This window comes from Musca vetustissima, unplaced genomic scaffold (genome assembly GCF_032173495.1).
Source record: "Musca vetustissima isolate MV318-11 ecotype Yass unplaced genomic scaffold, APGP_CSIRO_Mvet_v1 utg7192, whole genome shotgun sequence".
NCBI lineage: Eukaryota > Metazoa > Arthropoda > Insecta > Diptera > Muscidae > Musca > Musca vetustissima.
Window position 1 is genome coordinate 252,363 of NW_026880622.1, and position 13,427 is coordinate 265,789.

Sequence of the window (13,427 nt, forward strand, 5' to 3'; positions counted from 1 at the left end):
TCCATAATTATGTGCTTTATGTGGGGTATAGAACAGGTTGGCGACATCGGCAATACTACTCTGTGTACATTTAATAACAAAATTGGGCGATATTTTACATATCTTTGAACTTTCATATAATGCACATTTTCTCATAGATAACACAAGTTTATACGCTTATTGTTGGTATGTAATAAACCTTTGGATTTCCCTCTAAACATCTGTGCAAAAATTATAAAAATCGGTTAAGTTTTCGTTGAGTTATTTACATTTCAATTCAACCATGTTCCAAAATATACTTACTGTTCGGTGCTGGTCGCCTATTACCTGAAAATGAAAATTCACACAAAAATCGAGTTTTTAAAAGCGGCAAATTTTTGTTTCATAGTGGCTGCTGGTTTGTTAAGAAATGTCTAGCATAATTGTAGGCTGAACACAGTCCCTGAACCTTTTTTTCATGATTGTCTTCTAATGCCTATAGCTTTTTAACAAATTGCTCTATTAACACAAATTAGGTGTCATATTAAAGGGCAAAATGTGGTCTTTATTATAGTACCGACAAATTTTATTTCAAAAACTTCTTAGGGTTGTAATTTTTAAAGCTATATTTAAAACAATTTTCCGTATATAACATTTCATATTTATTAATTTATGAACAGATATCGAAATAGCTAGAGTTCAGACCTTTCATATGATACCAATTTCATTACTGTCCTCCAAGTATTTCTAATGTTAATAGATTTTAAATAAAATCTTAAATTTTCCGTTTTCGCCATTTCGTTCTACTGCATCAATAGATGGCGCCCCAGTCGCAAAATTGACAGGTCTTAAGGGAAAATCAAGGCATTCATAAAATGTAAATAACTTTTGAGATACTTGAAATGTAGTCATAAAACTGGTATCATATGACAGGTCTGAACTCTAGCTATTTCGATATCTGTTCATAAATTTATAAATATGATAAGTTATGTGCTAAAATTAGTTTGAAAGTATACATTTCAAAATTACAACCTGAAATAAGTTTTTAAAATAAAATTTGTTAATACTATAATAGATGCAACATTTTGCTCTTTAATATGACTCCTTATTTGTGGTAATAGAGCAATTTGTTAAAAAGTTATAGGCATTGGAAGACAATCCTAAATAAAAGCCCACAAAGGGCCAAGGACTGTGTGTTGGCCTAAAAGTATGCTATACATTTCTTCACAATACAGCTTCCATTATGAGACACAAATTTGCCATTTTTAAAAAGTAAATTTTTGTGTGGTTTTTCATTTTTGGGTAATAGGCGACCAGCACCGAACAGTAAGTATATTTCGGAACACGGTTGAATTCAAATGCAAATAACTCAGCGAATACTTAACCGATTTTTATAATTTTTGCATAGATGTATGGAGGGAAATCCAAAGATTTATTGCATACCAATAATAAATATATAAACTTGTGTTATATATGAGAAAATGTGCATTATGTAAAAGTTCCAAGATATGTAAAATATCGTCCAATTTTTTTGTTATATGTGCACAGAGTAGTATAATCGATGTCACCAGTCTGTGATATACCCTACATATAGCAAAGATTAATGGAAAAGTTGACGGGTTGCCATATAACCGACGTTTTCATATAACATGAAATTAAATTCAAATCCAAATAACTCAGTGAATACTAAAGCGATTTTTATAATTTTTGTAGATATGTTTAGTGTGAAGTCAAAAGTTTTTAAAATATTGACAATAAATGTATAAGTAAGTTCAAAGATATTTTAAATATTGACAAATTGTCTTTGTTAAGAAGACGATGCAAGATTTATGGGAGGCAATATCATAATAATCTGGTATCGATAAGATCTAGGATCTTGTGGTTGTTTAAAAAAAAAATTGTATTGGTAAAAAGGCTTTGAGACCCACTTTTTCAAGTCCACCCAAAATTAATAGTATTGAAATAAAACTACAATATTGTTTGTAATATACCGTTTATTATAGGGAAATTGGGGTTTATTTTTTTGTTTTTTTTTTTCGTGGGTATTGGATTGATGATTACTACATACACATATTTATTATTAGAATTATTATTATTATCATTATTAAATTTAAGTAGTACTCTTTTGTTATTATATAAGAATATGTCAAGTTTTGCTTTTGTATTGTTTTTAATTCTCTTAAATTTAAAACTAAGATTAATACACTTTCTACAATTGTTGTTGTTGGTATGATAATTTAATAATGAAATATATTGGCGACTTTGTGTAACCATAAAATATATAGAGATACATTTGGAAAATGTATGGGAGAGGTAAAGATTAGAAAGGAATGAAATTTGTTTGTGGGGGCCTTATCATCCGGGCATTTAAAACAAAATTAAATAGAAAATTTCAAATTTCCGAATTAGCATCGATTTTCTGTTTAGTTTTTGTTCTTTGTGAAAAAATACCTAAGGTTGAAAATTTTGTTATTTTTTGTTTGTTTATTTTTTTTTTTTGTTTATAAATTCTATTAAAATTTCTTTATATTCCCATGTTGTTGCTTTGTTTTTTTGTTGTCTTGTTTGTTTCTTGTGTTCTTTTGGGTTTTGTCTTTTGAACTTGTTTAAATGTTTTCTTTCTATGTCTATGTGTTGTGTTGTTGTTGCAAAATTTGTTCTTGAGGTAGTTCTTAGATCTTTATTTTTATTTTATATATTAAAAATAAAAATTATTCATTTTCATTTTTGTCAATATAAACACTGGTTATATGGGAGTTTTGTTGTTGTTTTTTGTTTATATAAGGGATTTGTTTGTGCTTCATTTTTGGTGGGGGGAGAATGTGGAGGAATAGCAGGATGGATCAGTGGTTACATTTTGGTTTGGGGGAAAAAATGTTTATTTTGATTTAGTTGTTAGATGATGTTCCGTTTAAAACAAGAAATGGGTAATTAAATTTATACATACATACATATATCGGTATGTAAGTAGATTCTTTTTGGGGCTTTTTTCACTTATCCACACAAACATTTAGGCAATTTACAAATGAAATCGGTTGTATATCTAATAATTATCTTATATGATGACAACACTCATCATCAATATTATATAAAAGTAAAAATTGCTCTCTGATTGATTTTATTAATTTGCCAGATTGTTTTTTTTTTCAGAAATTTAGAAAAATGAATTGCTTAAATTGATTGTTAAGTTGTTTTTTTTTATTTTCATCAATGTATGTAAGACCGCTACTGATTGTTTAAAAAAAAACGAAGGCTTAATATTTTTCTGTGGTGTGCGCTACATTTTCTTGTCCAAGTCGGCATAGTTTTACATTAAGGAGTATAGCGTAAAAAAACATTACACTTCAATGAAATTTTTTTTAATGAAAATTATGATCGGCTGTAAAACATATTTTTAAATTTAATTAAATTAAATATGAAGATGATAATTGGAAAAAGGATAATCAATTTAAGAAAATGGTAATGTTTCAAAAATCAGCATTAAAAAAAAAAATAAAACAAGGCAGTTGTAAAAATATTTTTAGCAACAAAATGAATTTCACTGGATGTATTGATGCCATACTCATATTTGAAGTACGTTCATTAAAGCATTCCCAATAAAAAAATAATTATAAAATAATTATACTATAGTCCTTAATGCATAATAACATGGATATTGGAAGTTTTTTTTTTTAATTAATCGTATTTAGATATTATGCTGATACTTACGAATTATTACTACTACACAGACATTTATATATATAATTGTTTTCCGTTATTTTTCCGATAATGTTTTTTTCTTTTCATTTTGTATAAATTGTATGTTGCTGTAGTTTTTATGTGATATATGCAAAGTACTTTTACAATTATTACAGTTAATTTATTCATTATGATTTGTTTAAGAATAATTCAGTCATAGTTTTTGTATGCTTGTTTTGTTCTTTTCCGATGATCGATCGATTTTCTTTTCAATATTTCTTTTGCTTTATTTTTTGGCAGTGTTTAATTCCCTTTTATACTTTTTTCTTTAATCTTTCCCAAGTACAGTTATGTGTTCTTCTGTTTTCAATTGTTTTGTTTTTCTTAGCTTGCATTTTAGTCGAAAATGATTTCCCTTAATAATGTAAGACACGCTTTATCATTTAAGAGTTCATGTGTCAGTGTTTTAAAATATGTTTTTTTAAGATTATATACGACGAAAAAGGCACCAAAAACAAAAACAGACAAAGCAAAATAAGAAATAATTATTTTAAGTAAAATAAAATAAAATTATATAAGACAAATTTGTTTAAAAATATTTATATTTATTGTTTTTTTTTTTTTTTTGTTACAATAAATTTAAAACTAAATTAAAAATTAAATTAAAAACCGATTCTTTTCTTTTCATTAAAAAAAAAAAACAGAACCATTTGACTAACACTGTCAGGCAAACTAGTTTTAAAAAAGCTATTAAGAATAATAAAAATATTTATTTTTCATTTTAAAACTTTTGCATATTTTAAGATAATATAAACTTAAATCAAATATTTCCTTTAAATTTAGTTTTTTGTTTTGTTTAGATATTTGCATTGTTGTGGCAGAATGTTTGTTTTCTATTTACATTAAGTTATGTATAGTATTTGTTTTTTTTAATTAAAACTATAAATTTTATTTATATTATACAAATAGATTTTCTAAACAAATTATTAAAAATTATACAATTTCTCTACATCAGAGATCAAAAAATAGGGGTGTTGTTCATTTATTTTGGGTTTGGTAAAAAGCAAGATTTCGTAAGGAATTAAGTCCGGGGGATTTAAAAAATATTGGATTTGAGAAAAAAGTTACACGTGAACATTTAAATGATGTTGAAAGAGTGAAAACGTTTACACCTTTATATTATGTAGTTGATATATATTTCAACCTCATGCGTAAGCAAATGAACCCAAGTACATTTATGAGCCAATAAAATAAATTTGTTGTAGCATATTTGGGAATAGTTTGATTTTCAATAAAATACCCTTTCGTTTTTCACAATAATACTTTTTTGTGTTCCCTTGTCAATGGACATATTTTAGGTTAAATTTCAGAAAAGTAGTTAATCAGAAAACATTAAAGCCCTTTTATGTATCTTAAATTTCAAATCCCTCTCCCCGGACAAAAAAAAAATTTAATGCAATTATATTTATTTTAGACGTTTTTTAATGTTTGCCCTGTGTTAAGCTTTGAAAACAATTTTATAGCGAATCGTAACATAAAACCAAAATGTGAGAAACAAGTCTGAATAAATGTTCAAAATTCCATTTAAAATTATCATGTATACGATAGTTTGTATTTTTGGATAAAGTTGCTTGTTCTCAATTTATTTTTAAAACAAATAAATGAAAATCATTTTGTTTTTCTTTTTCAAAAAAAAAAAATTATAAACATTTTTAATTTTTTTAGTTGTGTCGTTTAATACAATCTGTGTTCATTAATTAGGCTAAATTAAACAAAAGAAAAATTAAATATATATTTCACATAAAATATAAGCAAGTCTTATTATGGTTGGAGTTTTGTTTCTAGGCAGGTTTTTTTAAGAAAAGAATAAAACATTAAATTAAATAAAAAAAAACAATTATTAAAAATAAACATCGACATCATTTGGATGGTGGGATATAGACTTTTTTAAATGTGGAGTTGGCCTAATGTTTTTTGTACAAAGCATAATTGTGTAGATGATGTATTTTGTTATAATACAAACGAAATTAAAATAAAGACGACTCTGCTTTCAACTTCATTCTACACAATTTGAAAATGGTTGGTTGCTAATGATTGTGATTATTATATGTTACTATCGTCTTGTATCGATTCTTATGTAAATGTTATATACATATATGTTTTTGTGTTCTATATAAATTATATTACTACTCTATTACTAGCTAATTATTTTATTTAGTTTATTTTTGTATTTATTATTGAATGAAGGTATTGTTTTTATTTTTCTTTTTTATTTTTTCATATGGCAGTGATATATGCCTATCGATTTATGCACACACATTGGACTTATTAAACTACACAAAGGGGGAAAACTATACATACATATTATTATATCTTCTTAACGGACCTGCTTGCTATTAATCGCAAACAAGTCTTATACCTTGTCACTGTTGCTCGTTTGTCTTTCGAATTGCAAAATATTTTGGGGGCTTATTTTTTTCTTAGAACTTAACTAGGTTATTTCTTATGTTGTTTATGGATTGTTTGTTGTACAAAATATCTAAAGGATAATATTTACAAAAATAAAATAAAATAAAAAATAATAACACGACTAAAAGGAAATACTTCTTTTTACAGCACCACTTGGTATTTGAAGAGTCTGTCTGTCTGCCTGCCTGCCAGGCGGAGAAGAATATACATGGTTTGGTTGGATTGCCAAGGAAGAGGTGTAGGTCGTCTTAGACGACTTAACGTGTAATTGTTATGCGATTTTGTGGTTTTCTCGGATGTTTACGTCTTTGTTGCAATTGTATATTTGTTATTGAGAGAACATGCTGGTAACTGGATATCGTTTCAGTTGTGGTTGTTGCATCCTCATCATCTTTATCCTCATCTTCATCCTCTTCATCATCGTCGTCCTCCTGATCTTCTTCTCCATCATCTCCTTCTTCGTCGTCATCGTCATTGTTACTAGACGAGTCTTTTTCGTTTTTCAAACGTTGATGTTGTTGACTTAGAGCATAATCGTTTTCGAATATTGTAGGGGAATATGGCAGTTTATAGGCAGTCATAAGTAAGCTTTCAACCTTGTTCTTTTCGGCAGGTTTCATTTGTTTGATGTTGACCGTTTTAAGATATGCCTCCTTGCTTTCTGGCAGCCATTCATCGGAAATTCTAAAAAAAAAACACAAAAAGGAACCATTGAAGATTGTTGTTCGTTTCTCAATCGAAATTAATTCATGACTTACATTTCCCTTGGAGACCATTGGATATAGCACTCAGTTTTGCCACTGGAAGTTTTGCGTTTCATAATGCACTGTCCTTGGAAGGTAATGGAATTGCAGCCATTTGTTAAAGTGGATATTTGCCTGAGGCGATGTTGTAATCCTTCCATAATGCCAGCATCAAAGAAATCAAACATGCGTGCTAAAAGGAGGGTTAAAACAATATTAGCATCATAATATCAATAAATTTTCTAAATTTAATTAAAAATAATCGTCTCTTTGGCATAAATGAAAAGCAAGCTAAACTTATTTCAAACTCACCTGAAAACGGTTGACGTCTGTAGCGTAACTTTTTGCCATTTTTGCGTAATTGTTTTGGTACTGGAGGATCAGAAGTTCGTTTATTTGTACTTTCCTTATTTTCGGTGGCAGTGAAATGATTATTAATGTGTTTTTGCAAGGCCAGCTGTAATTGCAAGAAAAATAATAGCGAAAAATTAGTTTTGCCGCGAAAAAGATATTTCCACAATTGTGTAATTACCTGAGATCCGAAACGTAAACCGCAACCCTCAACAATACATTTAAATTGTTTGGAACCTCCATGTGACAGGACATGCCTTTCCAACCACCGACGTGAACACGACTCCTTGTTATATACTTTGCAGCCAACCCAGAGGCAAGAGAACGGTCCAGTTTGTGAATTGACATGCTGTGTCTGCATGTGATCCAAAAGCTTGGAATTGCTCTCGTGTTTCTTATTGCATTTATCCCAATAGCAGACACCATCCTGACGTTTATTATTTTTACCCAATACGGGGAATCGTATGGTCTTCGGTTGTGACAGTATCGGCGATAGAGCGCATTTCGGTAATTCTGGGGAGCTGGTTTCAGCTAATTTGGTGTCTATGGTTGTGGCCAGAGTTGAACTGGTGTTACTGTTGCTGGTAGCTGTGTTACTTGCACTGCTGAGGAAATCAAATGAAGATTTCTCCGAAGAATCTTCAGATTGTTGTGTCAGTTGCGATGAAGACGTATTGTTTTGGCTTTCTTCCATGCCATTGCTGCTAGAGTCAATGTTCATTGGAGTGGCTGGTGGAGTTTGTCTGTCAGTCGAGGTTGGCGATGGCACCTGTTGTTCCGACGAAGCATCCGATTTGGATGAAGAATCCATACTTTCTGTATTGCTCAGACTGCCACCTATGCCAGATTCTGGTGTGGGCAAATCACGCTGTTTATCCTCGTTATCTTCGGGCGTTTTCAAGCCATCTCTGGCCTGCTTGCCATCCTCATTTTCCGGCATGGATACACTGATACTGGCCTCTGAAGAGTTGGATGATATACACGTTGAGGTAACCATTTCGCTGAGCATATCTCGTGACGAAGCCCCACCGCCCGTTTCACAGGAATTCGAATCTCCAGCCGAGTTGGAGTTCGAACATGGATTGGTAGATGTAAATTCATTATTGCTGCTATTTAGAGGCGACAAAATTGAGCATCCTGGTGATGGAGCTTCGGAACTGCTCGTTATCGATGCTGGCGTTGACGCTTCTAAGGAGAGATCAGCAGCAGATGATATTGAATTGGAATTGGAAGTAAACGATGATGAGGAACATTCATTATTTATATTGCTAGGTTGAGGGGAGCTGGATTTTTCGGAAGACGTTGAAACCTCTTCCTCTTTGGTTGACGTCGGTGTAGCTATCAACTCCTCTTTGACCAGCACATTATTCGAGGCGGGAATTTGTCCGCTGAAACTTGTAGGCGTCTCACTGATTACCGGTTTTTCCTCCGATACAGTTGGTGGCGCAACCATCATTGGCGTATTATTACTACTACTATTGCCAGTAGAAACAACTGTTTGTGCCGGTGGCATATCATCCATAGGTTCATCTTTAATTTTTCCAAAGTTCTCCAACGGCAACATAGATTTAAATGTATTGAAGGAGGTAGCCGATGACGAGGAAGTGGAAAAATTGAGGGGAGCACTAAAGCATTGTGTGGAACTAGTTACATTTGGCGATGTTACAGGAGCAGCGGGAGTTATACTTATTGCTCCATTTGAATTCTTAACCAAATCGAAGAGATCGGATGCAGTGGTTTTGCTAATGGCGCCTTTTGATTTTCCTGTATTGCTGCTGTTGCTGGCCATGCTGGTCAGATATGAGTTAGTGGTTGTTTTGTTGTTGGCGCTGTTGTATTTGTTGTACGAAGATGTTGATGATGTTAACGACGACGAGGTCGGTGTCGATAATAAACTTGGCGCAGTAGTAGTTACGGTCGTTGTAATTTTTGGTGCTATATTGACCAGATTCTTCATTGGACCGGATAAAGTCGTTGCTGGACTGATGGTTACACTGCCACATGTTATACTTTGAACCGGTTTGGGGGCAATCGGTGTAACATTTGTGGGTGCTATACTCACTAAAGCCGGTGTTGGAATTTGAGAACTTTTTGATAGATTTGTAGCTGTAGTTGTCCTTATGCCAGGAGCAGGTATTGTGGTTAGGGCAACTGGTTGTTGGACACTTGGGGTGATGGTGGGTACCAAGGGCGGCGGTGTTGTCGGTGTGGCAATAATTTTCCCACTGGCTGTTGTTATTTTTCCCGTACTGGTAGTCTTGGTCGAATTTCCCAATGAGGATTTCACTTGTTGGGATTGTGCCTTTGGAGATCGCTTTTGATAGGGCTTTGCCATTATTGAAGGCTTTTGTGTGGCAGTGGACGTGTTAGAAGACGCCAGCGAATGTGTGCGTGGTTTCGCATTCGATATGGTAACTAATGGCGGCGGCTGTGAGCTCAACGTCGTGTAAGCAACAGGCGAAGTGTTGGCCTTAACTATGGCCAATTTGGCAGTGGTCGTGCTCTGTTGTTGAGCTGCAATCGATGCGGCACTCACTGGCGTAATTTGTGCGGACATACTGTTATTCGAGATATTAACGGTGGTAGTGTTGCTATTGTTGTTCGTGGAACTATTGCTGTTGTTGTGCGTTAAGTTGGATGCATTGGCGGCTGTTGGCAAAGTAACTGATGACAATGGCGGTGGTTGGGTGGCTGAGATGAACTGCTGCTGCTGTTGTTGTGCCAATGCCAATTGAGCGGCCAAATGCTGTTGTTGCATATCGTGTTGTTGCTGTTCATTTTGGTGATGTTGCTGCTGCGGTGGCTGAGGAGCAAATATGGAACTTAAAGCTGGCAGCGGAGTTTGCTGTATGGGTTGTAAAGCTGGCAGTGCTATTGTTTTCTGCTGTTGGTGAGCCTGCTGCTGTTGCTGTTGAGTATTCACGGCCAAAGCAGCTGCTGCCTGCGCCAACATTGCCGGCAAGGATGCGGCATTGAGAAGCAGGCCTGCTGGTGTGGCCATAAAAACTGGCTGTTGTTGTATATTGGCCGCAGCTCCCAATCTCTGCAACTGTTGCAGCTGAACTTGTTGTTGCTGCTGTTGATTGGCTGCAATTGCTGCTGCTATTTGTTGTTGGAAAATCTCTTGGAAACTAGCAGCGGCATTTGTTGTGGCTTTTTGCTGTTGTTGTTGCTGCTGTAGCTGTTGCAACTGCTGTTGTTGTTGCTGTTGCTTTATCAACAAATCCTGCAAATCGCTGGCACTCAGTAAATTGAAAGGATTCATATTTCCCGCCGAAGCCGCCGTGGCAGTAGTTGTTGTAGCTGTGGTGAATTGTTGCAGCTTAAAGACAGTTCCATTGAGGAAATACTGTGCCGCTGCTTGAGCAGCCTGAGCCGATGTGGCAGAGTTAGCTGCTGGAGCAGTTGGTGTTGGTGCCGTTGTGGTTGCAACGTTTTTCGCAACAGCTGCTGCCGTAGCCAAATTATTCAATTGCATAATATTGGCTCCATTGGCAGCCAAGAGTTGGGGAAGCTGGACTAGATTGGGCAACTGAACGGCTGGCAATTGATACAACGTTGTTGCAGGTGCAGCTGTGGCAGTCGTCGGAGCAGGAGCCGTACTCGAGGTAGCTGCAACCGAAACACTTGGTGCAGCATTCACAGCAGCCGATGGGCTGGCACTGATTTTATTTGTGGCAATTGTTTGTTTTGTTTGGTTAGTGGTAGCTGGGTTGGTCTGTTGGCCAGGTGGTAGTCTTATGGCTGTTAAAAGAACAGCTGGTTGCTGTGTGGGGGATGTATTGTTGTTGGCCTGTTGCGATGTGGTTGTTGGCGTACTGGCCACGGGTGACTGTTTCGCATTGTCTTGTTTACTTGCCATAAGCTGTTGCTGCTGCTGTTGTTTCATTTCGGGAGTCCTCGGTGCAATGGCAACATGCTTCTTGGCTGGCGATTTACCGCTAGCCGTTGTTTGGTTGCCATACGAATTGGTCGAAGGTGTTTTTCTTAGATTTGGTGCAACTTGAGCAATTTTTGTGGGTTTCGGCCGCTCAATTTTCTTAAGGGCCGGCATTGGCATGGGTGTTACCGAAATATTTTGTGGCTTGGTGGTGGTTATCGTAACGGCTGTATTGCTGAAACTGGTTGTTATCGTCGGCGCCATAGGAGGCGGTGGGGCTGAGACAGAAATTGTTGTGGTTTGTGTAGAGCAGGCTTGCAGGGGAGGTGTTGTAGTTGCAGTGCTGGCATTCGGCTGTGTTGTTCCGACCGCAGCAGTGTTCGCACTATTTGTAGCACCATTACTGGCCGCCTTGTTACTGTTTTCTTTCAGCTGGGCCAATATATTAAAATATTTGTTAAGGGAAGCCGTTGTGGCCGGTGCACTCATGGTTAACGCATTTGTGGTCATTGTGCTATTTTGGTGATTCGAACTTGTGGCCGTTGTTGTCATCATAACACTTGTATTGGAGATAGATTGCAGACCCTGTCCATTTTTGCTATTGGCTGCATGCATTTGTGCCTTCATTTGAGATTTGAAGTAGCCGGTGATTTTTGTTTGAGACTCCTCCAGAGCAGCAGCTTTCAGTCTTTTGGCTCCGCCAGCTGATATGGCATGATGATTATCGGGTTGTGATGTGTTTGCATTGGAGCGAGGCTTCTTTGGTGCAGTAACCGAATCATTGGGTCCACCATTGGCATTGGAAGCAACACGCTTCTTGGAAAGATTTGAAGCATTTGTTGTGGCCACAGAGCTTTGTGTTATATGTGTATTTGTACCTGTCGTTGAGGTGGATGCTGGTGATGAATATGCCGCAATAGATGATGATGATGCTGGTATCGATGATGAAGATGTTGATGTGTTACCTATGCTGGTGGCAGTTGTACTCCATGGCCATTGTAATGTGGGTAAATTTGAACATCGATTTGTATTGGCAGTGTTTGAAACTTTTGATATTTGAGTTAGGGATGTTTTCGCCCTATTCCCGTTGCCATTTGTAGGAGTGATGGTAAGGGATGCGGGCAGATTACTTGTTCTAATGGCAGCATTCAATGTCGACGATGTGGTCGATGATGACGATGAAACAACATTGCCGCTGGGCGCTGTTGTACCTGTATTGGCTGTCGTGTTACTACTGCTAGCAACGAGTATTGTTGTTTGTGGTGACATTTTGTTGGTGTTTTGAATATTGGTTGATTGCCTTTGATGTTGCTGATCGTCACTTAGAGTTGAATGTTGGCTATATGGAGAGCCGGGCTCGGAGGCATCTTCACTTGAACAGCCTGTACTTGAATCTGTGCAACTTGATGTTGCAACACCACTAAAAGAAAAGAACAATATAAAAAATAATTATTAAACAATTATGGCAAACACAATACAAAAATAAGGAGGTATTGGAGAATATAGTAAGGATGGATGTAGAGTCAACAAACAATTGTTACTTTATACTTGGACAGGACAAGTTGTATCGCTCCTGAACGAACCAGTTCAATAATAATATTCACTGAAAGGAACCACTTATTATGCTACGAATATGGATAGAAAAGCAAATAATTGCCAATAAATGTGATCGTAAAGCAAATAAACCAGAAGTATACATTGTTTACGAATTCGGATAAAGCAGAATGGGCGTTAATATTTTGTTTGGAATGAAGTGTAATGAAGGAATACGAATAGGCAATCTTCTTCTTCTTCCTCTAAAATGCATTGCAATGATAACAAAGGTCAGCGCAAGAGTTGGTATTTTAAATTACACTTATATTTAAAAAACATAGATAATTTGTAATACATTATTACGCACATTTATATACGAAAAGTTCTATTTCAACATGTTGCCGCGGACTAATAAATAAAACACAAGACAACACAATGAAATTGGCGCCTAAAAGTAAACCACACATATTTTCTCATGCTGTCAGTTCGGTGTGAATTTCATCGGACAGCGTTTCATCAACTGTATAAAGAGCGCTGAAAGCTATGCTTAAAAATTGAATATTAAAACAGCAGAACCATTGTATCTGGTTTTGTGACTAAAATATAACGCTTAAATAATTCTAAAATACAGAACTCTTAAAATGCTTGTAGACATAGCATTTGATTTCCAATTTGCACTCTAGTTAATAAAAATTATGGCGCCCAAATAAATAAAGAATATTAAAATTTTACAGTTACTACCTTGTACATCTGTTTGTAGAATACCCTATATATTGGGAATAGAGACAATATCCGAATTTGTTGTATTATTCATC

General features: G+C 35.0%; 1 protein-coding gene across 1 annotated transcript; it reads right to left on the bottom strand.

The window, feature by feature from the left end:
• Nucleotides 1-6,362: 6,362 nt before the first annotated feature.
• Nucleotides 6,363-12,504, bottom strand: LOC133326337 (zinc finger protein jing; the record flags this gene model as incomplete). Its single annotated transcript, XM_061535007.1, has 5 exons — nucleotides 6,363-6,789; nucleotides 6,864-7,041; nucleotides 7,161-7,305; nucleotides 7,381-10,811; nucleotides 10,863-12,504. Coding segments are annotated over 5 exons (5,823 nt in total), but the record flags the coding sequence as incomplete, so codon positions are not given.
• Nucleotides 12,505-13,427: the final 923 nt, after the last annotated feature.